Below are 24,241 nucleotides of genomic sequence, written 5' to 3'. Positions count from 1 at the left end.
ATTAATGTATAATAAATGTATATCTGTTTCATTATATTAGAATAATTATATTTCTATTATAATCTATAGATTTATTTAATAGAACACGTAATTATTAATGTATATTTATTTCTCACAAGATTTAATAAAAATATTACTTTTCTGTCTGAAAAATAATTCTAGGAACATGCTGACATTAAATATAAGTTTAGGATATGAGATATATGTAATTTAAACTCTTCACACAAAGATAAAACAAAAAACAATTATTTTTTAACTATACATTTTAATATTAATTTGTAGCAATTACAACCATGGAGTACAGTCGCAGGTTCAATGTCTTATATGGAACCAGTAGTTCCAATCCGTATAGGTGACTATACTCGTACACACCATTTACTACCATGGAGACCAAATGTTGGGTTCAAGAATACAGAAGTTATCCCCTTGTAAGTAGATTCAACATTTTCTTTTAGAAGTAGTTATGATTCATTTGCTTTAGCATCACTCCTATGATAACAACTATAAGACGTTATGCTTTGAACTCTTTATAGAATGATATTGATTTAACAAATAGATACTGTACTTTTATATATGATTTAACAATTTTTGCTGTTTTACTATATCACTGCCGATTCTTGGTAAATCCTCATCTTACTCTTCTTCTCATTTTGAATAAATATTCAGCACAGATCTGGACATGGATATGAAGAGTATAATTATATTATTTTTGCAGAGTCACAAAATCGATATCAAGTTATGCACTGGACGCAAGTAATAAAATGAGTACAAGGCCGTTAAAATTTCCAAATCTGATCACGGGCTATCAACGCAATCCTGTTCATGCATCACAAGCCGCCCTTTATACGAGATACACACCGCACGAATGGTTTCAGAAACAAGTGAGATATTACAACGAAGCAGATTCACAGAGACATTACTCCGAGAGGACACGAAACGATGCCCTGAGAATTATCAGGTACAACTTTTTTTTTCAGAATAATTTTTAAATATATTGTGTATAAAACTGATGTTAAATCTGAATTTCAAATATTTTTCAGAAATGCCGAAGAGAAGATACAGCATGGTCAATACGATACCAGCCGAAGACTTGGTGAGAGAATAAACGACATTACTTTTTGGCGCAACGAAGTTGCAGCGGAACTAGAGAGAATGCTTCATGAAATCGAGAGACTCCATGATTGCCGAAATATTTTAGAAAAGGCATCACGAGATATTGAAGGACCTTTACACATCGCAGAAGAATGTCTGTATCACAGAGAAGCTAGAAAAGGTAGAATATTACAAAACTATTTTTAATTTATATTTCATGTTTTAGATATTGTGTGCGTGTAAAAAGTTACAATAAATAATTTTATATTTTTAGGCACAGAATTGGTACATGACGAGTCGGAGAAATGTTTACTCCGAGAAGTAGAAAACTTGCGGACAAATCAAAAGAAACTGGAAGCCTATTTGGACAAATGCAAGGATCAGGTAAATTATATCTTAATAAGTCTTAATTTATATGATAGCAGAATTCCTAACTAATCGACATAATTAAAATAATTAATGTTATTCCGCTTGCAGTTACGAAATTGCAGAGCTTCACAGAATCAACTAGAATTGGATTTAAAAAATAAGGAGAGTGCCCTGGGCATAGATAGTATTTGTCACCAATTGAGCAATCACACCCATGGATTACAATATTATTCTGGAATTGAGAAATATGACCCATGGTATTTAATTATATAATATTTGTATAATTTTTAATAACTATTATAATTAATTGTTAGCTTATTAGTGTTTCAGAACAAGAAACCTGGGCGGATGCAGTGAATAGAATAGTGCAAAGATCCCAAACAGAACGGAATAAATCTTGTCAATTACGCACCACTGCCGAAAGTCTTGTGAATAAAGTCGCTCAGGAAATGTGGAATACTTGGAGTAATACCAACAACGCTTTAACACATAGATCGTCCGAATTACTTGAGGCTAAGAACAAGCTGCAACAGCATTTGCAAAAGGTACCAAATATTATGCACATAGCCTTTTCGGATTAAACACGATTTGTGAAATATTACAGGTGCAACAGGAAATATTCGATGTTGAAAAAAATTTGGAATTAATGCGTAAGGCTATCGCGGACAAAAGTTATGCGACCAAAGTTGCACATACGAGGATGGAAGCGAGGATGCATCGTCCTGATATGGAATTATGTCGTGACTATGCCTACGCAAGGTATATAACTTTATAATGTATTCAGCAATATATGTATATATGTGGACATTATTTGAAAATGCTATTCTTATTTTGCAGTCTTCAGAAAGAGATTGACGAAATAAATCATCAACTCGAGCGCATGCATAAGTCGTTGAAAGAACTTGAGAATCAACATCAGAAACTGCTGCGAACTCGAACTATGCTCGAACACGATCTCGCCCTGAAAATAGACGCAATATATATCGATAAGGAAAAAGTTTGTGGTCTTAGACGTGCATATCCTGTTAATGCTTTATTTAGATTTTAAAGATATATTCTCCGTTAATGCCGTGCTCTACATATGAATACTGCCATTTATGAGAATGTTCAGTCGTATTATATCATCACTTGAAATACACTCCTAAAGGAATTTAGGCTACGTGATATTTCCACGAGAAGGAGGTTTGAAAAAATATATTATACATTAAATATTTATTCGTTTGTACAATTGTCATAATTACGCTAGTACTATTAAACATACATTTTACTTTGTTAAATGACTTTTGGCATAACTCGGTACAGGCAGATTAAATCCAGGTTTGGCTTCAAAAAACGTATAGGAGAGAACTATTTCATTAACAAATTCCATCTTTGGATCTTCTATGAATTCTGGATCAATGAAGAAGAACACTGGCATGTCAACCTTAATACATAAGAATATACATAATTTATACTACACACTGCCTAATTTAATCATATATATTATAAATGTTCATAATTTCTGTTAGAGAATAACAACTGATATAAAGAAGATAGAAAATATAGCTGTTGTCAAAAACAGAAAAAACTGGACTGTAGATCATTTATTTGATGCTAACGAACTTACTTGTTCATGTGGGTTAAGCATCTGTTCCTCGAAACAGAAGCATTGTATTTTATTAAAGTATTGTCCTACTTCGAATGGTAAAACATTATATGTGGATATTCCTACAATTTGGTTATCGGTGGGATTTGTGGCTGTGTAAAATGCTAAAGCCGTTTCTCCAGGAATAATCGTAATCTCCTTTTGCTGCGGTTTGAAGTTCCATTGCATCGACGACGCCACATCTGCATTGAACATAATTTTGATCTTTCTGTTTCTAATAGGTGTCATTGTGGATACTTTACTAGCATCATGACCAGCTGACAACGTTCCACCATAACTGTATGACTATAGAACAAAAAGAAAATTCCATATAAAATAAATATAAGATAAATTCGCATTACACTGAATTAATATGCACTAAAAGCTGTTTTATATAAAGTATCTATATGTAGTGGCATAATATAATCAACTTTGACAATAAAATAATATATATATATTTTATTGAACGTGACAGTATCATTATTGAATATTCAATCGTTTAAAATATTTATGTGCTATTTATAAAGGAGAAAAAAATATGAGTGAGAATGTAAAAAGTTAAAATGTTTAATGTAAAACCAAGTTCCCCAGTTTTTAGGTCAACCAATAAAGTTTAAATATTTATTATGCTCTTATATTTAACTTTGCCAATTTCATATGCAGCTTTATTATATTATTATATCATTAATTATAAACAGCCTTTTTATATGACTAATTTAGTGTAATACAAATGATAGAATTTGCTAATGGTTATACAAATTATATTTAATTTATTAAAGCAACACGAGATTAAGCTCGAATTAAGTAATATAAAATAATCCTTAGAGAACCACAACTGCACCTGACAAAACATTCTGTACAAAGGCACTGCAGAGTAACTTAAACCAACTACCAGAACTCCGACTCCAGACCAATAAAAGGCAGTGGAACGTAATTTCTTTCGGAACGTGTTGTCAGAATGGTCTTTCATTAAATTTCGCGATACGCTGGTATGTATTTGCCTCACGCATGTTCGTGTCAACAGTCGACAGATGTTCAGGTACATCTCTTTAGAATTTCTCTACTTTGGTCCTGTCAATCCAAAACAAGAGACTAACCTAAATACAACTTTTTATATATTCGCCGGTAAAAATTAAATTCTCCTCGAAAGCATAATGGCATTAAACGGTAGGCGACCGAGAACAATTTTCTCAGCAATACATCCGTATTTGATCTATTGTAATATTATTACGAAGTTCCGATAAAATATTTTTTGATACAATATGACCGGCGCCGTGTGCCACATGAGGCTCCATATTGCTCATTTGCTCCACCGATCGCGAACGTTTTAAGTTGGTAACCAATCTGATTCCACTATATTGGTAACATTGATAACAATTCAAATCGACATTCGACATCAGCTACGTTTGTAGATTTATACCACACGTTTACATCAGCTACGTTTACACCTGAAATAGGCTGCCTCTGACGTTTCAAAGTAATTATGGTGAGATTTTGAGAGAATACAGGAATTATACACTGATTTATTTCAATTGGTATCATATTTTTAACTTTATGCTTAGAATTCAACAAAAGTAACGCATTGTGAATTTGAATATAATTTACCTGTTATCTTTTTTTGGATTAAGAATGAAAAATAACACGTACGAATCGATAAAATTCAGTAATTCAATAGTAATAAAGAAAACAAAAACAGCAAGGCATCAATCCTTTGTTAAAAATATTAAATTGTATATATTACGCGAATTTTGTATAACATAAAGTTCCCGGGAAAAAATGTTTTACATATAATTGTATATATAATTATATATAAAATCCATATATATATGTATAATAAAAATCCATATATATATGTATATTTTTTCCTCAATATTACAAACTAATAATCGCTTAATGTAACAATTAAACTAAGATATTCATGAGATGATATGATATGATACTTATTTAGAAAAAATAATAAAATAATAAAAAATAAATTTTGGAAACTTATTTAAAATATAATTAAGAAATAGGTTGGAAGAAGTTATTTAAAGCAATGAATTTTTCTTTTATCTTTTGTATTAAAAATATATATTTTAAATATCTTTATTTTTTTAAATACGACCGAGCTCCGTATATTAATATATTGATAATTTGACTTTATATTATGTGAAATAAAGTAAAATCCAATTAGTATTTCGTCGCGGAATTAATGAAATAATTTTTAATATCGATTTTCTTAGAAGTCAATAATTTAGTTTTAACGACGCGAATCATTTAATGTAATAAAGTAATTATATATAATTTTATATCAAATATGTCGATTTTTTTACGTAATTATATATAATAATATATGAAATATTTTTTTCCGGGTATTTATTTAATGATATATAATTTAAATATAATTTACACTACCTATTACACTTTTCCCGGGTTAAAAATGCGGAATAAGACATGACAGAATTAAACAATTCAAAAGTAACAAAGCCACAATTGAAGAAATAAAGCAAAAATCGTGCAATAAAATTGAGACATAATATTAGAATGTCAAAAACATCTCATGCGAATAATTATTAATTATGTTTAAAAGAATCCTGCAAGGATAATATGGAATTGAACAAGTATCAGAGATGCTACAAAGCAAAGCGCGAAATATACGACGATATCTGTTTGTTAAAATCATATAAAAATACGAATCATATAAAATACGAATAATTGAGTAAACCGTAAATATTTTTCGCAACAGTTGAACATCTAAACGACGCGCAGCGAACAGCATGTGGTAGGGGAGGGGAGCGTGCCATCTGGCGCGTGGCACGGTGGTTGACTACGTCATCACTTTGGTATTCGCTCGGCGAGCTTAAAGGGAGACGGACGTGCTTTACGAATCGCTCCAGGTGTCGCATTAATTTTCGGTTCGCGACGGATGATATGATATCTACGAACGCTAATTGATGAATCAAGAAATAAGATTGTTTCAAAGTAACTCTTTTATCTTTTTTATTAAAAATATATATTTTAAATATGACCGAGTCCCGTATATCAATATAAATCAATAATTTGACTTTATATTATGTGAAATAAATTCCAATTAGTATTTCGTCGCGGAATTAAAATGAAATAAATTCTTATATTATATTATATTTCTTATTCGATTTTCTCAGAATTCAGCAGTTTAGTTTTAGTACCACGAGTCGTTTAATGTGTACGGTAATTATATTGTCATACATTGAAGAATTTGGTATTTATTTTATAATTTCAAATTTTTCCTATATATATAATTTTTCGTATAAAAAGGTTTTTTTACATAATTATTCACTTAACTGTTTTGACTTAACCGTTTTTCCCAACATTATATCTCAATTTTTATTCTCCGATGATTTATAATTAAATAAAAATGAATAATAAGTTCTATATTTTTTAAATAAAGATAAATGCAAACATCTTTTTTAAATTATAATACAATTTGGATTGAATATAATAATGAGTACAAATATAGCATTTCCGGGAAAAAATGTTACATATATGGAAATATTTATATATGTATATAATTATATATAATTGTATATCAAATATGTCACTGCAACAAAGCCTACTCATCGAAGATGAATTTTAAAAATGTACCGACTAGATTAATAATTAACTGATTTTGTAATATTCGTTAATATTTCGGCAGCTAGATGATCGGCGCGTGACCTTCGAGACTGTTTGGTGTGAAGGGGCGGGTGGCGCGTCACGTTTATGCGAAGTTATCGCGCAGTAATTTCATTACCGAGGCTCGTATAGGCAGGTAGCCGTGTCGCGTGCCGCTCTTCTTCGTATTTCTTTTTGTTGTGAAACGTGATCGCGACAAATGCTAGATAATATGAAATATTATACTTTATGAATACTCACAGATTATTAGCTCGCACGATTAATTATTCGTAAAAGAATCGAGATAACAATCATATATCACGGAACACACATTTTGTACGGTTCATTCATATGAAATCAAAACGCGATGGAAAAACAGAATTTATTACTATTTCGCGATAATTACGGACGACAATTATTTTTATTAAACGTAACATTTTTGTCTCTCTTGAGTATAACTCTCGATTATTCTTCGAACGGTATTACCCGAGTCATAAAAAAGCTATATTAATACTCTCATGCAATTTATGCGATTCCTATTTTCATAATTAATGTAATTTGACAATTAATATGTTAATTAATTTTTCATTCTGCTGCATTTTTCGTGATATGATAAAAAATTGAAATTGTTTATTGGTATAATAAAAGAAATATTCCTTTTTTTGATTACTCTCTATAGCCATTAACTCTAGTTATATCTTATAGACGTAATAAGAGATTTAGCCCTTTTATCCACTCTGAATTTATTTCGCAATGATGAATTAACGTGTGTTTAATGTTCATTTTTGAAAGATAATCAATAATTGTATAGTAATATAAATAATAGCTGTATATTACATTTTTCAGATGATATTTTCTCTCTCACGGGTACACCTTGATGTAGTGAGAGAGCTCATCCGGAGAATATATACATGAAAAAAATGATTTTCTTCAAGTATCTAAAAATTTTCGGATCTATCTAATGATATGTCTAGATAAGTTTTTAGATATTGAGTAAAATCGTTCTCTTCGTGTAAAAATTCAATGGGGAAGCTAACGTACCTCGTCGCCGATTTAATTGAAAATAAACGAACCGCAGTCGGTTCGTCGCGTCGCGCGTTTTCGGGAGTGCCGTTCAAGTTATCGGACTCAAGTTATAGTCCACGCGCGATTATAGTGTATTATTCGCGAATATTTTACGCGAGTGTCCTGTGCGAGAGGATGTCAATCGAATTCTGAGAGGAGAAGGAAGTCTGGGAGAGACATCGAGCACCGGCGGAGCAACCTTGCGGTAAATATCATATTTTGCTTATATGAAATCAATATTTTTCTTTTGTTCATTTTTTAGTCGTTTTGTTTTAGAATGATTTTGAAAAATGATAATAAGAAAAAAGGATTACTTTTAAATTATTTTGAAATTTTATAAGTATGTATTTTTACGATCTTTTTTAGAAAATGTATAATTATTTTTATAAATGTCTAACTGAATGGTGAATTTATAAAATTCGATTCTTATAAAAATTATATATTTAAAAAATTATATAATTATGGTTATTATATAATTATTGAAGATAACTTTGGTTTAATAAATATTTTTTTAATTTCTGAATTTTTATATATAATAAATTTGAAAAATGTATACAGTAATTGAGGGGATGAGCGGAATAAAGTCACAATTCTATTTAGGCCCTTTTTCTGGCAATTATCTTTTTTATGTATTATTGATCATAATAGAAAAATATTGTGACATGTAACTTCTTAAAGACATTACATAAATTCATTTAATATATACCCATTTATGTATAATAAAAAAATAGCAAATTATTTTAATTTTTATTAATATCAAGATTTTGTAATTAGACCTTTATTGCGCCCATCTCCTCAATTATAAAAGTAACTATTAAATTAATTAATTATAGCTAAGTTACAGTTAATAGTATACTAAGTTATAATTACTTTTATATCTACATTGAGAAAAAAATATGATCAGTTTTAATAAATATTCAGTTCAATACTGCCAACTAAACGTTTACTTACAGTAAAAAATATTTGTTTAGTAAAAAAAAAATTGTTAATCAAATTAACATTTCTTGTATCAAATAAATATATATATTTACATTAAATAAATATTTAGTTGATTTAGTAGATCGTTGATAAAGCAAAAACCGACAGAATCTATTAATAATTTGCTTAATTAATAATTTAATTAATTTTTCGTTTTCCTGTATTTTTCGTGATATGATAAAAAATTGAATGTAACATTGAAACAGTTTGTCGGTAATAAAAGAAATATTTTTCTTTTCTATTAATCTCTAGTTCATTCCATTGACTCTAATTACTAACTTACAGACACATCGAATAAGAGATTCAGCCCTTTTATCCTGAATTTATTTCGCAATGGCGACGAATTGACATGTGTTTGATATTCATTTATAAAAGTCAACCGATAATTGCATAGTAATATAGATAACAGCTGTATATTACATTTTTTAAATGATATCTTCCCCCTCACGGGTACACCTTGACGTGGTGAGAGGGCTTAGTACCCGGAGGATATATACGAAAAGAATGGTCTTTCTCAAGTATCTAAAAATTTTCGTATCTATCTGAATGATATGTCTAGATAAATTTTTAGATATTGAGCAAAATCGTTCTCTTCATATAAAAATCCAACGATGGGGAAGCTAACGTACCCTCGTCCGCCGATTTAATGAAAATGAACGAACCGCAGCCGGTTCGTCGCGTCGCGCGTTTGCTTCGGGAGTGCCGTTAAAGTTATCGGACTAATGGACTTTTAATAAAACCCATTCGATTGAATTCTATTTCGGCGATGAAATCATATCTGCGACGTTTCGACAAGAAAGCGGAACTCTCTTTGGGACGTTGCTTAAGTGGTCACGGTCACTGCAACGCTCTCACGCCAAGTGCCCGGGCACGAGGTGATGTCGGCCGCGTAATGTCACGCACTTCGTGGTGCTGTGTTTGCGCGGTTTAGCAACTACTGTTGCTGTCGGCTAATTGAGGACGCGCTCTGTCTGTCGGCCAACAGTTCGGCCCTTAGCGGTAAGAAACGATCGATCGACTCGGATTCTTCTCTGGGCCTGTATTCGATAACTCGAGTTATGCAGTCGTTATGAGCACATAACGATTGCATAACGAGTTATAGAATTCCGCCTTGGTGAGTCGTCCAAAAAGGAGTTGTATAACTCTGGTCAGGGCGCTCATTTCTCTGTCATTATCTATCAGCCTAAATCGCGTTTAATCTGACTTGGTCAGAGCCTAGCTCTAGTAGTTTTTTTAAAAAAAACTAGCTTCGTGCCGAGGGGTTGGATCCCATTCCTGAATTGTCTAGATTGTTAGACAATCGGTGATGGTACCAACTTTACCCTTATTAGAGGAGCTCGTCACGTCTACCAGTCTCTTGGAATCGCTCGAGGTACAGCACCACTTGTGTCCCACTAGAACTAGCAGTTAGGGCGTATTTCTGAGTCAATTTTAAACGTGATTTTGCGTAAAACAGAGGTGACGGACTCGATACGATCGATTTCGTCTTCTTTCGTATGGGGTTTAACCCTTGTTCGGCATTCATCGCGTGTTTCGCAAGTACTCGTCGACGTATGGTGTTAATTCCACCGATCGAAATAGTAATCTTATCATGGGTTTTGTAAACGTGGAATGCCGCAGTGTCGCGCGAAAGACTTTATAAATGAATAGTCCACGCGCGTTTATAGTATATTATTCGCGAGTGTTACGCGAGTGTCCTGTGCGAGAGGATGTCAACCCAATTCTGAGAGGAGGAGGAGGCCTGAGAGAGACATCGGGCATCAGCGGAGCAACCTTGCGGTAAATATCATTTTTTGCTTATTAGAAATCTTCTGTTTAATCTTGAGTCGTTTTATTTTAATAATTATTGAAAAATGATAATTGAAAAAAAAGGATTATTTTAAAATTATTTTGAAATTTTGTAAATACACATATTTTTAAGAAAATGTATAATTATTTTTATAAATATAACTGAATGATGAATTAAAAAATTCAATGTTTATAGAAATTATGTATTTTCAAATTTATATGATTATTTTCAAGAGGATTTTGCATTTAGTAAATATTTCTAAAAATATTGGTTGATTTTTTTACTTTGTTCTATTTTGGATTTTATATTCTTTTGTTACAGAATCGTAACGACATTGCTGATATAAACTCTGCCATTGTGCATCAGGTGATGAGTAATGAATTTATATTTTTATGAGGTAACGGATGTGTGATAATTTCATTAATGCACTATATATCCAGATGCATATATGCAATTTAATAAAAATATATTGATAAATGTATGTACAGCATTCCACACATCTGTTACTTTGAAATGGATAAGTTATAATAGATTAGGATAAACTTAATCCTGAATGCCTCTTCGTTATAGAATTTATTGTGCATGCACTGTAAAATTTACAATTTCACGTTACACCCAGTTTGAATTATTTTTAATCATTTTTATAAGTCATGCTCTTATTCAATCTTTCATTAATTTAACTAAAACAACAGAATAAAACTGTTTAATTTAAGAAAATTATTAAAATTTTGTAAATTCATACGTTAATATGAATGCTATGATAATAATTATAAATAATTCAAACTTAATTTAATACTAAGTAATGCAATCTCAAAACAATGATATAAATAGACTGATTCGATGGGTTTTTTAAAAATGTTTTACATTTTTATTTTTACACTAAAATATTACATCTTAATACATTTGAAAGTAAAAATAAAGATAATGAAATATTCGTATTTTCTAAATATGTGAAATATATGAAATTAAAAAATATAAAGAATATATGAAGAGCAGAATGCAAAAATTCCAAAATGCAAAATGTCCAGAATTTAATTTTTTTTAGTTAGAGATGGCGTAGTATTCAGTGTTGAAAGATTCATATTAAAAGTTACTCTGAAATATTCAGAAAGCATTTTTTCAGAGTTAATTTATATGCTGACAAAACATAAATATTTCGAAGTGCATTATGTTTTTTAGACTAGAGAGAAACAAAGAACATTTGTTTAACATTTTTAACAATTGTTTAGCAATTTTGTTTAATATTTCACATTCTACTAATTAGTATATTGTTATTTTTTGTAAATTTTGCATAATTTTCTTGTGTGCGCAGTTTTTTTGTTTCTCGTTTTCTGAAAATTATAAATTTTTGACAAAACGCATTTTAAAAGTATCTTCATACATAGAAAGTAATTAGAGTAAATTGAATTATCTATCATAAATAGAAATGTTTGTTACAATATAGTAACAAATTTTTCATGGATGAATATATATAAATATGTATAAATAATCGTAAATATTCATAAATATATATAATTTTATATGAAATATGCCCATACATGTTCATACATCCCTCTTTTTTTTTGTAAAATTATTTTTTAGTATAGTAGATATAATAATAGTAATGTGAAAATGTTAAAAATAATTAAAAGGATAATTTTCACACTATTTATTTTAGAGAAAATCAAGTTTGAAGAAATATAAAAAATTACTTATGTATAATTTTACATAAAATTGTGCATAATTATAAGCAATTTTTTTTTATTTTTTCAAACTTGTTTTTTTCTGAAACGAATAATGTTCAAATTCATATATGTATTATACGTATTTATAAATATTTATGTATGTTTATACATATTTGTACATACACTGAGAAAAAAATGGCCTAAATTTAAATAAATATTTATTTGAGTATTGCCAACTAAACTTTACTTACTAAATAAGTATTTATAAAAAAAGAAGTAATTGTTAAATCAAATTAATGTTTTTTGTACCAAATAAATATTGTATATTTTTATGTTTAAATATATAGTTGCTATTCAAATGAATATTTATTGAAATTTAGAATATTTTTTCTCAATGTATTAATATATGAAAATTTTTTTACCAAGAAGTATTATTTTATTATTTTTTTCTATCTATCCTATCTATTCTATCTATTCAAATATTCGTTCAGGATTAAATTTTATATATAAGTTAGTGCACAGAAAAGCAACATAAATATACATATTATTTTCTAAGATATTCTTTTAATTATTTTACATTGATTTGATTTACAAGTTACTAAAGAAATAAAAAATATTATAATATAACGCTTATGCTATACGGTTTTTTGATCTTTCTTTTTTATAAAATACGATTTTACGATTATTAATTTTTGCTATTTATCTTAATGCACCGACTTTAGCCTAAACTTTTATAATTTATCCATATGTAGTAACTGGATTTTATACCAGTTAAAATAGTAACATGATGTAAGATCCAATATATTTTGTCAAAAAATAGAAGAATTTTATCTTATAATTATTTTAAAATCGGGTTTAAAATTTTGCGTCACTTAAAATATTTAATTTTGAAGTAATAAACACAAAAATGATTCTAATAATTCAAGATATATATTCAAAATACAAAGATATATGTTTATCAATGCATACAGAAAAATATCAATTTACTGTATGATTGCCACAGATTTAGAAAACCGGAAAAATTTGGAAAAGTCAGGGAAATTGAAATTAGTCATGGAAGATCGGGAAAAGTCAGGGAAAATATAAAAGTGACTAGAATTTTGAACTTTGTTCACAATTCTCTTAAACTGTTCTTATTTCAAATAATTTTTATAATTTTTTAAATATTATATCTGATGTTTAGTCAAATACATTCACTTTAAGAAAACTCATGCACTTTTAAAAATTAAAAAATTAAAAAAAAAAATTTAAAAAAAGTAAAATTTTTATTTTATTCAGTAATTTTATTTGATCGCTATTTTTAATAATATAAGCTTTTTTATAATCGTTGAATATTACAATTTTTTACATTTTTTATTATGTTAAAATTTTTACATATTTTATATTGGTCATGGAAATTTCCCATTTTTATCTGTAAAACCTGGAAAAGTCAGGGAATTTTAAAATTTATTTTCTGTGATAACCCTGTATTGCTAAGAAACGAAATTATTCAATTTATTTTCTTTCTCTTAAGAATATTTTCTTAATAATAATCTTAAAATATTACAAAGTTTTAGAAAAACTCATTATCATGTACTCAAAACAAAAAAATTTTTTTTTTAAAGAATATAAAATTAATCGAAGAAACGAACTTTTCATAATGAATATATCCAATTTGTTTTAATTTAATAAACTTGATTGAAATATTAAATTTGTTAGAATTCAGGATATATTTTGAATAAATTTAATGCTTCTGATGAAATTACAATAGATTTGCTGATATATGAAATACTTGAAATAAATTATTATTACTTGCAGAGTACTTATTACTTGCATGTTTTTCTGTGTGCGTGTGTGGGAAAATTATCCCTTTCGGATCTTGCATCATTCATCTGAATTTTTCATCTTCGCATGCTTTGAGATGAAATTCAGCAACGAATCGTTCGAATCATTGAAAATACGTACATGGGCTTTGAATTTTATCAGATGATAATCGATTTAGTAATTTTCAGTTAATTTTTAAATTAAATTTTGTTGTTTATATTATAAAGTTTTTATTAAGAAATTTAATCTAATTTTATAATATTTGAGACTCTTGAAATCGAAACGTTGTTGACATAAAGATTTTTTTAAATTTAGATTTATTTTAGTCGAATATTTGTATTTTTAATTTTTAATAAACGTGAAATTTATTCGTATCTTAATGGAATCATTATTATTACTATTAATTAATTAATTAATTTCATTAATATGATGGCCCATTCGCGACGCGTTCGCGCATCATATAAAAGTGTAAAATCTTATGCCTATTGCCGGCAATGTTTGCAGCAAAAAGGAATATTTCTCCTTATTGTCGATTTCTGGCATATGAAGTCAGAATATTGGCCAGTAGCAATTAAAGGTGAGTGCAATCTGGCCAGAAGAAAGAAGAGGATGTATACGAAGTAGATTGGTGTTTAACATCAATTTGTTTTTAAAGAATATTAAAAATAAACTGATTTCGGGAGGGTAACTTGCTCGCAAATTGCGAGTTTTTATATTTTTTAAATTATTGCTTTATTTAAAATAGAAAAATGACCAATAAACAACAAGGCTAATGAAAACCATTGCGAATAATCAAGCAAGTTTTGTAGATTTTTTTAAATCTATGAAACTTGCGCTTAATTATCCGCGCTGATTCTCATTAGCCTTATTATCTGTTAATTCTTTTGTATTTTAAAGATTAAAAGTCCATTTTAATTATTATTATTTTTATTGTTTTACTTAATATATGATCGCGATTAGATTAACCCGCTGAATTTATCAGTACGCAATAAGACATGGTTAGGCATGCTGAATTCAGTTGAATTCAGTAGAGAAAGCTTTGCAACTGTTGTAAAATTCTTCAATATGATTTATATATTTAAATTTATAAGGAAACAAAAGCAAGAATCAATTGTATTAAAGAATTTTACAACTTTTGCAAAGCTGCTTTCTCTGCTGAATGCAGCCATTAGCGTATTATATTCGCAGTGTTATTACACATTTATGAAGTAATGTAGATAGGAATACACGGGTGGAGATAGGCAAATAGTCACAAATAAATGAAAATACGGGTAGGCAGGATAAGTATGGATAGATAGAGACTATATAGGTAGGGACAATAAGTATGAATAGGTAGGGATAAACACTATGTGTTACATGTATTAATACCAACCTGGATGAACTTGAAGAGATTCGACTGAAATCCGTCGTGGGTGGATTCAAAGATGACGAATTGACAAGGCTATGTAATTATAATTGTTCATAAAAAGTAAATTTATTTCTTACATGCTTCTGTGAATTTCTCTCGTATTTTGTAGCGTATGAGTTTCCTCATTTACATGGACTGATAATTTCTTCTGATCTCGTTAATCAACATTTTGTCGATGCATAAGTAAAACAAATTGGCCGTAGTTGTACAAGATAATTTTTTTATTCATCAATTTTGAGAGATCTTTCTTGATATTTTTATATTCATGATTTATGAAAGGAAATTATCCAGATAGCACAGTGATTTCAAAAGAATTCAAACAGAATTCATTTCACAGTTATTATATAATGAATTTAGAATTCATTTTCGGACACAAAAAAATTCTTTTTCTGAATATTTCTCAGGATTGCCATAAACCTGGAAAAGTCAAGGAAATTGAAATTAGTCATGGAAAACCGGGAAAAGTCAGGGGAAAGTGTAAAAAAGTCAAATAATTAATAATTATTATAATTTTTTAATATTATATCTGCATTTATAGTGAAATACGTTCAAAATTGCACTCTCTTAAAATGATTTTAAAATAATTAAAATTTGTATTTTATTCAATATTTTTATTTGATCATCCTTTTTCGTAACTGCATTTTTTTCCAGTACTAATTTATTTTTTATTGGCTCGAATTTGCAAAATTTTAATATACTACGTTATTTTTTGCATTATTTTTAATAATACATGCTAGATTTCCTACAACTCTTTAAATGTATTATATTATAATTTATATATTTTACATTGGAAAATTTACCTTTCTCATCTAGAAACCTGGAAAAGTCAGGGAATTTTAAAATTTATTTTCCGTGGCATCCTGAGTTCTGAAAGAAATTTTTTTGCTGAACTCAGAATTGGCATACAACTAAATTCTTTTAGTGCTATCTGAATAATTTCTTTTCTTGCACAAATATATCCAATTATCAGTTATAATATATTACATGTAACTCATTTATTATATCTGCCGTCTAAATATTGCAAATTCTATATATTTTTATTACAACAAAGTAAATATTCGCAATAACTAAAATAGTATATATTTGCTATATTTTTATATTCTTAAAGCAATTTTTAATTATAAATTAAATATTAAAAAAAGATTAATTACTAGTTTAGGATTCTCGATATTCAAATAATCAAAAAATAAATAATTAAAGCGCAAGTAAGAGTAAACAACTGTGTTGTTACAGATATGATTAATTATGACAATATATTTAAATTTCTAATTATTTCTAATTATTCGAATTTGGTATGTTAATTGTTGAAGATGGCTAAACATCTGTTGAAGTCCAGATATAGAAATTATATCTCTCACACATATGTAACGATAATTTAAATACGTTGTTATTATTAAGCGCACCTATGACCGTGCAGTTGTTTACTCTCATTTGTTAATTATTCATTTTTTATTATTAAAACCAATTTATTTAGCAGTGCAAAATTTTTAAATAATTTTTCGTGATATTTACATATAAAACATGTGTGAATTTAACTTTAGAAAATCACTGCTTGAAAGAGAAAATATCAATAAATTAATTAGCATTATTATACTGATAACAACAAATTTTAAAAAGTTAAATAAAAATATTAAATATAGTTTGCAAGTTTTAAAATTTTTTGGATTTAAAAATTTTTTTTAATTACAAATCAAGAAATTTCAGAAAAATATTAACATATCGTTATATAATTTCATAATTAGGAAAATTGAGATGTAATTCATAAGTTACATGCACATTTGTATATAAACTATTTGTGTAATGAATACAAAAGACTCTTTTGCTTTAACTTAATTCTAAAAAACAACAAATATATCAGGGATGCAATATAGATTACATTTGCGATAACAATCGATTTCCTTTTAGAAAATCGAGTTTTAAGATCGTAATTTTCAACTATGTGTAATCTGTTCACAAGAAATAAATTAAAAAATAATAAAATTTTATATTACTAAATTGAATTTTGTATGTATTGTAAATAATGTTTAATAAATTTTGTTAATCTCATCTATATTTATTCTTAAAAAATGGATTATCTTTAATCACATATAAACAAAATTTAACATTTAAACAAATGTTAAAATATATAATTTAGGATTATATGAATATAGGAAATTGCCTGCAAATTAAGCAAACTGCAAAATATCAAGAATATATTGGTCAAGAGATAACGATTATTATACTATATGTTGTACGTCTTGAAAATAGGAAGTGTTGGTCGCTTATTACAACCGCGTGTTGGTATATATTATATTACAACAAGTAATTTCAGTTCATAATAACATATAATTTAAGAGATGCATCATAAATATTTAACAGTAAATATTTCTTGTTAGCTTGATATACTATTTTATAATATATCAAGGATCGTCGTATTATACTATGTAGAAATTATTCAAATATCATTCTTGATTGAAAAAGCATTTAAAAATGCTTGAGAATTACCTTCCTATAGTTTCAATTAAAAGTTGTAGTTTCCTAAAGTTTTTTCAATTTTTTCCTTAATTTTTGATAACATCGAGATAATTAGCCACTAAGCAACCACATAAAGCATATAATTTTAATCATCCGAGAATATCTAATTCAAAGCTAGATAAGTCTTTAAGATTATTCTGAACATGTTACGCACACACAAAACACACACACACACACACATACACACACATGTATTTATATATATCGTGTATTTCACTTATTTTATTGAAAAACTATAATACTCGAAATCTCAAAGTAAGGACTAAAGCGTATATTTGGCACGATCAAGAGGTATTTGCAATCGCTTTCTAATATGATGTACTTTCTGTATCGATTGATCTGGCCCATTAGAGTATGTATAAAATTCATGGAAAAGCACAATAGAATTTTGACAGGGCTTGGTCATACTTCAAATTATTTATTTAAAATATATATATATTAAATAGAAAAAAATAAAAAAGTTTTTTTAATACTTATTATATTAAATAATTTCTTCTGATCTATTTTTATTTAATATTTTTAATAAGTTTTTGGAACTTATTTTATATTTTTTATTTTAAATAAATTATTTTAATTATTTTATCGACTTCTATGATTTTAAATAAGTTTTTGAAACTATTTTATATTTTTTATTAAAAAAAAATTGTATCAGTTTTACCGAGCCCTGCATTTTTATTCTTTTTGTACGTTTTTTAATTCGTTAATAGAATAAAAATAGAGACAAACTGCTCATTATGCAAAAATAACAGTAAAATAAAAATAACAGTAAAAGTATCAAAGTAATATTTAATTTATTATTAATTATAAGTTATAATTAATTATGACTTTTTTTTTTTACAACTTATTAATTACAACTTATAATTAATTATAAAATAAGAAGATTTAAAAAATAATTAATGTAATATTGCCAAAAATCTATTCAGCAGAAGAGTTTCTGAATTAAATGCAAAATTAGTAAAATATTTTTTAGCAAGAAATAATAGAAGCAAATTCAAATTATCTTACAATTTCGTTTCCATATATTTTTTCCAAAAAATTTTGTTTTTCTATTTTCATAATAGACCATTTTCTCCACGTTTAATTATTACATAGAGTTTTTCCTCTCAAAAATTGAGATGGATTTAATTATGGCCATCTGTTTTTATATACACTCGGTTCGATAAGTATCTTAAGTATCTAAATTTATGGATACATCAGCTCGTTGTTATATTGGACACTTTCCAAAGAGAACAAAAAAGTTAAAATAATCTCAATTTGATGTCATATTGACTGATTATTGACTGAAATTATCATTCTTTTATGATTAATTAATATGACTTTCTTGTTGTCTTTGGATTGTATTTAAATATGGCTATTACACGATGAGTATTTGTATCCGAGCATCTGGATACTATGCAACATCGTATAAAACCCGCTATAAATTACTACTGTCTTCTTTTGGCACGAAGTTTGACAATAACACGCGTCACGCAACATTGAAAATACAATAATCCCGAAGTTATACTTCATTAACATCTGTGTTAAATGTTCCACAATACCTTTGATGTTCTCAAAAAGTTATGATTTCACTATACACTAAACTAGTCATCATTAATTTTAAGAGTGATATCTAAGTATACATGCCGTGTATTCCGAAATAATTTTAATGACGCTTGTTTTTTTGCACTGTTAGTGTTTGTTATCTATATGGTATTTCTTAAATCGGCTGTGCATTTATATTTCTAACAGATCAACGTTTTTAGTGAATCTCGCAATAGAGTTTAGGTACTTTGAATTCGAGAGATTAGATTTCTCTGTCGACAATAGCTTAATAATGTCGCTTTACAGAATAATATTAGATATAATACTATACGAAGTTTAATCCTGCTAATACTGCAAAATCTTGATTTAGCAGCAATTCGCTTATATCCAAATCCTTTTACACATAACGACTGTACACGTCTAATAAAATTAATTGTATTCGAAGAGTTGTAAATAACGTTTTAAAATTGCATTATTCCATTAGACATACTTACAGTGTAGAAGTATGAAAAATAATTGCTTTCAGTACTTTTTGGTACTCAAAGGATCACAGATTGCATCGATTAACTGGTAAATAAATAATTCGATAAACAAACAAGTAAAGAAACCAATAAGGAACTGGAGGTGGAAGCGATTTTTAATTGAGAGAATGACGTTTCAGTTTTGCTCATAGCCACAATTTGCGTAGAGATGGATTCTCTGGTGATCCCGCAGGTGATGACGATGCTTGAATCGCTTCTTGCAATTTCCGCACTGAAATCTGGGTCCGACGCCGCATTCGAGGCGTAAATGCCTCGTCAAGTTACACTTGTGCGAATAAGTGCGGCCGCATTTCGGACAAAGAAATGGTGGTCCGTCCTCCGCATCCTTCAATCTCTTCCAAACTGTAACATTCGTCGGAAAGGATACAATAAGATATATATGTAATCTCTCCCCCCCCTTTCTCTCTTTCTCTCTCTCTCTCTCTCTCTCTCTCTCTCTCTCTCTCTCTCGCTCGTTCACTCTCGCGAGTCAACGTATGCAAACTAGAGAAGCATTAGGCGGCTAAATAACGCAACAAAAACACCGAATGTGCATATAGCGAGTCATGCCGCAAGTCAGGGCGATTATCACACACAGATTTCTCTTTTTGACAAATAGAATTTCATTCCGTTTGCATACATACGCTTGGTTCTGCGTCGCGACGTCTGTTTTTTTTTCTAAATTATATACATTTTCTATAAATGTTCTTTATGAATGTTATTTATTTATTATTGCCATTGATACTTTTGTGTGATAATCTGTATTATGCTACGTACTGCATTTTTACAACAAAAATGTATCTCTAAAATAAATAAGTTTAATATTATATCTATATCGGGGATAGACAAACGATCATCAGAATTCTCGACTTAAGTATATCTTTTATTTATATCTTACAAGTTTTGTTGACTATAATATTTTATGCTTATGTTAAACATTTTTATTTTGTCCAGCATTCATTAAGAAAGAAATTCGGTATCTGTTTGTTACATTTTAACATTTGATTCGAATTCAAATATAAAAATATCACGTTTTTATATATATATTTTAAATATTTCTTTCATATTACAATCGCAAATTTTGTCCATCTCCGATTTAAGATATTACTTTTAATACAGATATTATTGCTGCATGCATTTAATTTTTAATTACCTACGTCTCATTTATATAATGCGCATAGTAATAATAATAATATTAAAAGACTATTATAATGATCACATAATTGATAGTATCGATTGTGAACTATCGTTAACTACTCCAAAAATGTTTTGCAAAAGAATCACGCATTAGCGGTTAATTCGTAAAAAAATTCGAAGATTGACGTTCATACACATAAATTATCGAATAATAATAAAATGTAGCAAAGAGGGAAATTAGTGTGCAAGGTCATATCTAAATATTAACCAAATTCTGGATCAAAATATGCGTGTTTATTTTTGCTGCAGTTACATAATATATGCAAAGATATGTATATTCGCGTGTATACATAAATTTTAAGTATCATATATCTGACAAAGAGAGCTCATTACATGCATTGCATGTCATAGACTCTCTCCTATAAACTATTACATATGTATATGTACATATATGTATATATAATATATATTATTATTTATAATATTATTATATAATATTATTATATAATATATATATATATAATATTATTATATATATATTATTATATATAGATACAATACATACATACGCATATACATATATATGTGTTCAGACTATTCGTTTCGTTGGCACTCTCTGCTATTTACTCTCTTACGTTCTAGAAATATAGGCATGTTCTTATCACTATCTGTTGTCGCATTCATGTGCAGTGAAAATACACAGCATACATTTTTATTATCCCACGTTTTCAAATAGTTTTTCATTCATATACATTAAATATGTTATAGCTGCATTAGCATTTTGCACGTTCGACAATCACAGTTATTTCTGATTATAAATAATGACTTTAATTCTTTCAAGTAAATTCTTTTCATTATCGACAAATAGACCAGAAATACATGAGCAGTTATACAAGACGTCTCAAAGAAATGTATTCGTATTTCATTTGTAGAATTAATAAAAAAATTTAGTAAATTTAGTAAAATAAATTCTCGTTTGACATATTTTCTATAGACATCCTGTACACAACGGATTTAGTCCTCAACATAGATGATAGACATCATAGACTTAATACTACATTTAATGGCAGAAATACAATTTAAGTTCAAACATTATTCATAATCAGTCTGCCTTGGACAACAAAAATTGTTTGAACAGAAAATCATTATGGCAGTGGATCAGTCTATAAACATTAACATAAAATTTGCTCTGAAACTGCTATTAACAAACATACAACTTATATAAATTTTAATTACAAAAATTAATTGATTTGTTTACGTAAATCTCATGTAAGAGTAATTTATAAAATATAATAATTTCTAAAATATTTAACTATATACATATATAATACATATATTATATATATTATATATATTATATGTATGTCTATAAGATTTAAAAACTGAAACTTGAACACGTTACGTACATAAAAATTATTGGCTTTAATAATAATCTTACTGGTATTGAATCTTACATTTATGGAATAATTTGTTAATTATATTATAGTAATTTAATTAGGTATTATAATTATTATTACATTCGCAAAATCGCAAACCTAACTAATTAGAACAACTAAAAAGGCATCTCGTTTACTAATGGTAACTTTGTTATTGTTTTAAAATACAAGTTAAATTCAAGAGTTTTCTTAACTCTTCTTAACCCATTAAGGACCGCTGGTTGATTTTTCGATAAAAAAAAAATAGATCAACTTTTTATCGTTTTAGACCAATGGTCGCAAAATCGACCACCTTTCCTCCCCTGCCTAACCAATCCCAGGGTGAAAATTTGTGAAAAGTTGGTTCCTTAAGGGCATAGCTTGCCATTAAAAGGATTTTAAATTTTGAGAAAAAAAATTTGTTTTGGTCCTTAATGAGTTAATAAGAGTTTCTTGTACTTATTTCTTGCAAGTTGACAGTTGAGAGATTAAAATTATTTAAACTGATATGTTAATGTTCCTTTTGATACATCAGGTATCTTGTGTGGGTATGTGTGTGATTTCTATCTAATGTCTTATTCCTATCTTATTCTTTGGGATACTTCATAATTACGTACCAAAATTGTTCCATCAGTTGTTCGCTCGTTCGTGTGACATCACTTTAGATGACTTTGTTATATACATACACGTCAAATATATTCTTAGTTCAAACCTACTTGTACGATAAAATATTTAATATTATATTTAGACCATATAATTTTTTCCTCAATTAATAAATAAATAATTCAATAAATGAAAATCTACTAACAATGTTTAACTTGCCGTTTTCTTTCATACAATCGATACAAATCAGCTAAAAATATCAGTTATATCTGTGAATTGTTAGTTAACTCTATATTTGTTTATATTTAATATTTGGATTTTCTGAATGTTTATTGTCTACAATTAATCAAAATGATGTTCACATATAACAAAAACGAGCAGAGCGCTATAGTACTTCTTTTCCTAAAAATCTAAAGGAATTAACAAAATCAGAATTAATATTAAGTCTAAAAAATGTTCATTTGAGACATAGTATTCATAAATATTTTTGTGAATTATTCAATAAAAAAGAATTAGAATTTGAAAGTTCTAAAAATTTTCAACTTTTTAATGTAAGCATATTTTAAATTCAATTGAAATTACGAAATGCGCGTTAAATTCAATTTGAATTACGAAATGCGCGTTAAATTCAATTTGAATTACGAAATGCGCGTGAGAGATTTTCAAAGATTATTAAAACTTTCAGAGTGCATTCTCCTCGCATAACATTCAATGGCACCAAATGGTCTAAGATTTTTTATGAGTTCTCATATGTAACAGCAAATTATGCTTGTGTTTGGACTTCTTGTGGCAGATAGGACATTCGAATTGTGGTTCCACACCGCACTCAAATTTCATATGTCTATTTAACGAATGCGGTCTCGTGTAGGCATTACCGCAACGTTGACAATAGTAATAGGAATCGCGATTACTCGCGGTTACCTGGTTGCTGCTGACTTCTATCAATGGTTGGTCATTTTGAATTTTCTTAGTGGCAATATTATCGGGACAAACACTTATTTGATTTTCGGTTGCTGTTGTTCTCGTTGTTGTCTCTTTCGTCAACTGGTTTTCCGCCATCAGACGTAGATACATTGTTTGATACTGATAATACCATTCGATGGCGTCACCTGGCGAGTGCTTGCAT

General features: G+C 28.1%; 3 protein-coding genes and 1 long non-coding RNA gene across 7 annotated transcripts in view; 2 read left to right on the top strand and 2 right to left on the bottom strand.

Annotated features, from left to right (window-relative positions):
• Nucleotides 1-2,649, top strand: part of LOC105145114 (tektin-3) — a 158,984-nt gene extending 156,335 nt beyond the window's left edge. For all 3 annotated transcript variants that reach the window (XM_087414574.1, XM_087414575.1, XM_011054478.2), the window contains 8 exons: nucleotides 283-428; nucleotides 716-958; nucleotides 1,041-1,273; nucleotides 1,367-1,476; nucleotides 1,570-1,718; nucleotides 1,784-2,006; nucleotides 2,066-2,220; nucleotides 2,299-2,649. In XM_087414574.1, the coding sequence (XP_087270700.1) occupies nucleotides 283-428; nucleotides 716-958; nucleotides 1,041-1,273; nucleotides 1,367-1,476; nucleotides 1,570-1,718; nucleotides 1,784-2,006; nucleotides 2,066-2,220; nucleotides 2,299-2,509 (1,470 nt within the window). In that variant the 3' untranslated portion in view covers nucleotides 2,510-2,649. The remainder of the gene's footprint in view (nucleotides 1-282; nucleotides 429-715; nucleotides 959-1,040; nucleotides 1,274-1,366; nucleotides 1,477-1,569; nucleotides 1,719-1,783; nucleotides 2,007-2,065; nucleotides 2,221-2,298) is intronic.
• Nucleotides 2,650-2,656: 7 nt separating this feature from the next.
• Nucleotides 2,657-4,422, bottom strand: Cox11 (Cytochrome c oxidase copper chaperone COX11). 2 transcript variants are annotated; one of them, XM_011054476.2, is made up of 3 exons: nucleotides 3,978-4,422; nucleotides 3,068-3,391; nucleotides 2,657-2,884 (listed from the first exon to the last, which is right to left on the bottom strand). In XM_011054476.2, exons 1-3 carry the CDS (start codon nucleotides 4,128-4,130, stop codon nucleotides 2,726-2,728), a joined length of 636 nt encoding a protein of 211 aa, XP_011052778.1. In that variant the 5' UTR covers nucleotides 4,131-4,422; the 3' UTR covers nucleotides 2,657-2,725. The 2 variants fall into 2 exon arrangements, with proteins under 2 accessions (XP_011052778.1, XP_011052777.1); XM_011054475.2 differs by having other exon boundaries at nucleotides 3,927-4,421.
• A 722-nt stretch (nucleotides 4,423-5,144) lies between these two features.
• LOC147907019 (uncharacterized) lies at nucleotides 5,145-15,596 on the top strand. The gene is made up of 2 exons (XR_015547740.1): nucleotides 5,145-10,519; nucleotides 10,851-15,596. It is a non-coding gene; the product is annotated as an uncharacterized LOC147907019 (long non-coding RNA).
• On the bottom strand, nucleotides 15,446-24,241 carry LOC147907018 (uncharacterized). Its single transcript, XM_087414551.1, has 2 exons — nucleotides 23,130-24,241; nucleotides 15,446-20,323 (listed from the first exon to the last, which is right to left on the bottom strand). The coding sequence occupies exon 1, from the start codon at nucleotides 24,187-24,189 to the stop codon at nucleotides 23,842-23,844; it is 348 nt and encodes a 115-aa protein (XP_087270677.1). The 5' UTR covers nucleotides 24,190-24,241; the 3' UTR covers nucleotides 15,446-20,323; nucleotides 23,130-23,841.

The sequence above is a fragment of the Acromyrmex echinatior genome, chromosome 16, assembly GCF_024713525.1.
Source record: "Acromyrmex echinatior isolate Ae372 chromosome 16, ASM2471352v2, whole genome shotgun sequence".
NCBI lineage: Eukaryota > Metazoa > Arthropoda > Insecta > Hymenoptera > Formicidae > Acromyrmex > Acromyrmex echinatior.
This window is presented reverse-complemented; position numbering and strand designations above follow the sequence as displayed.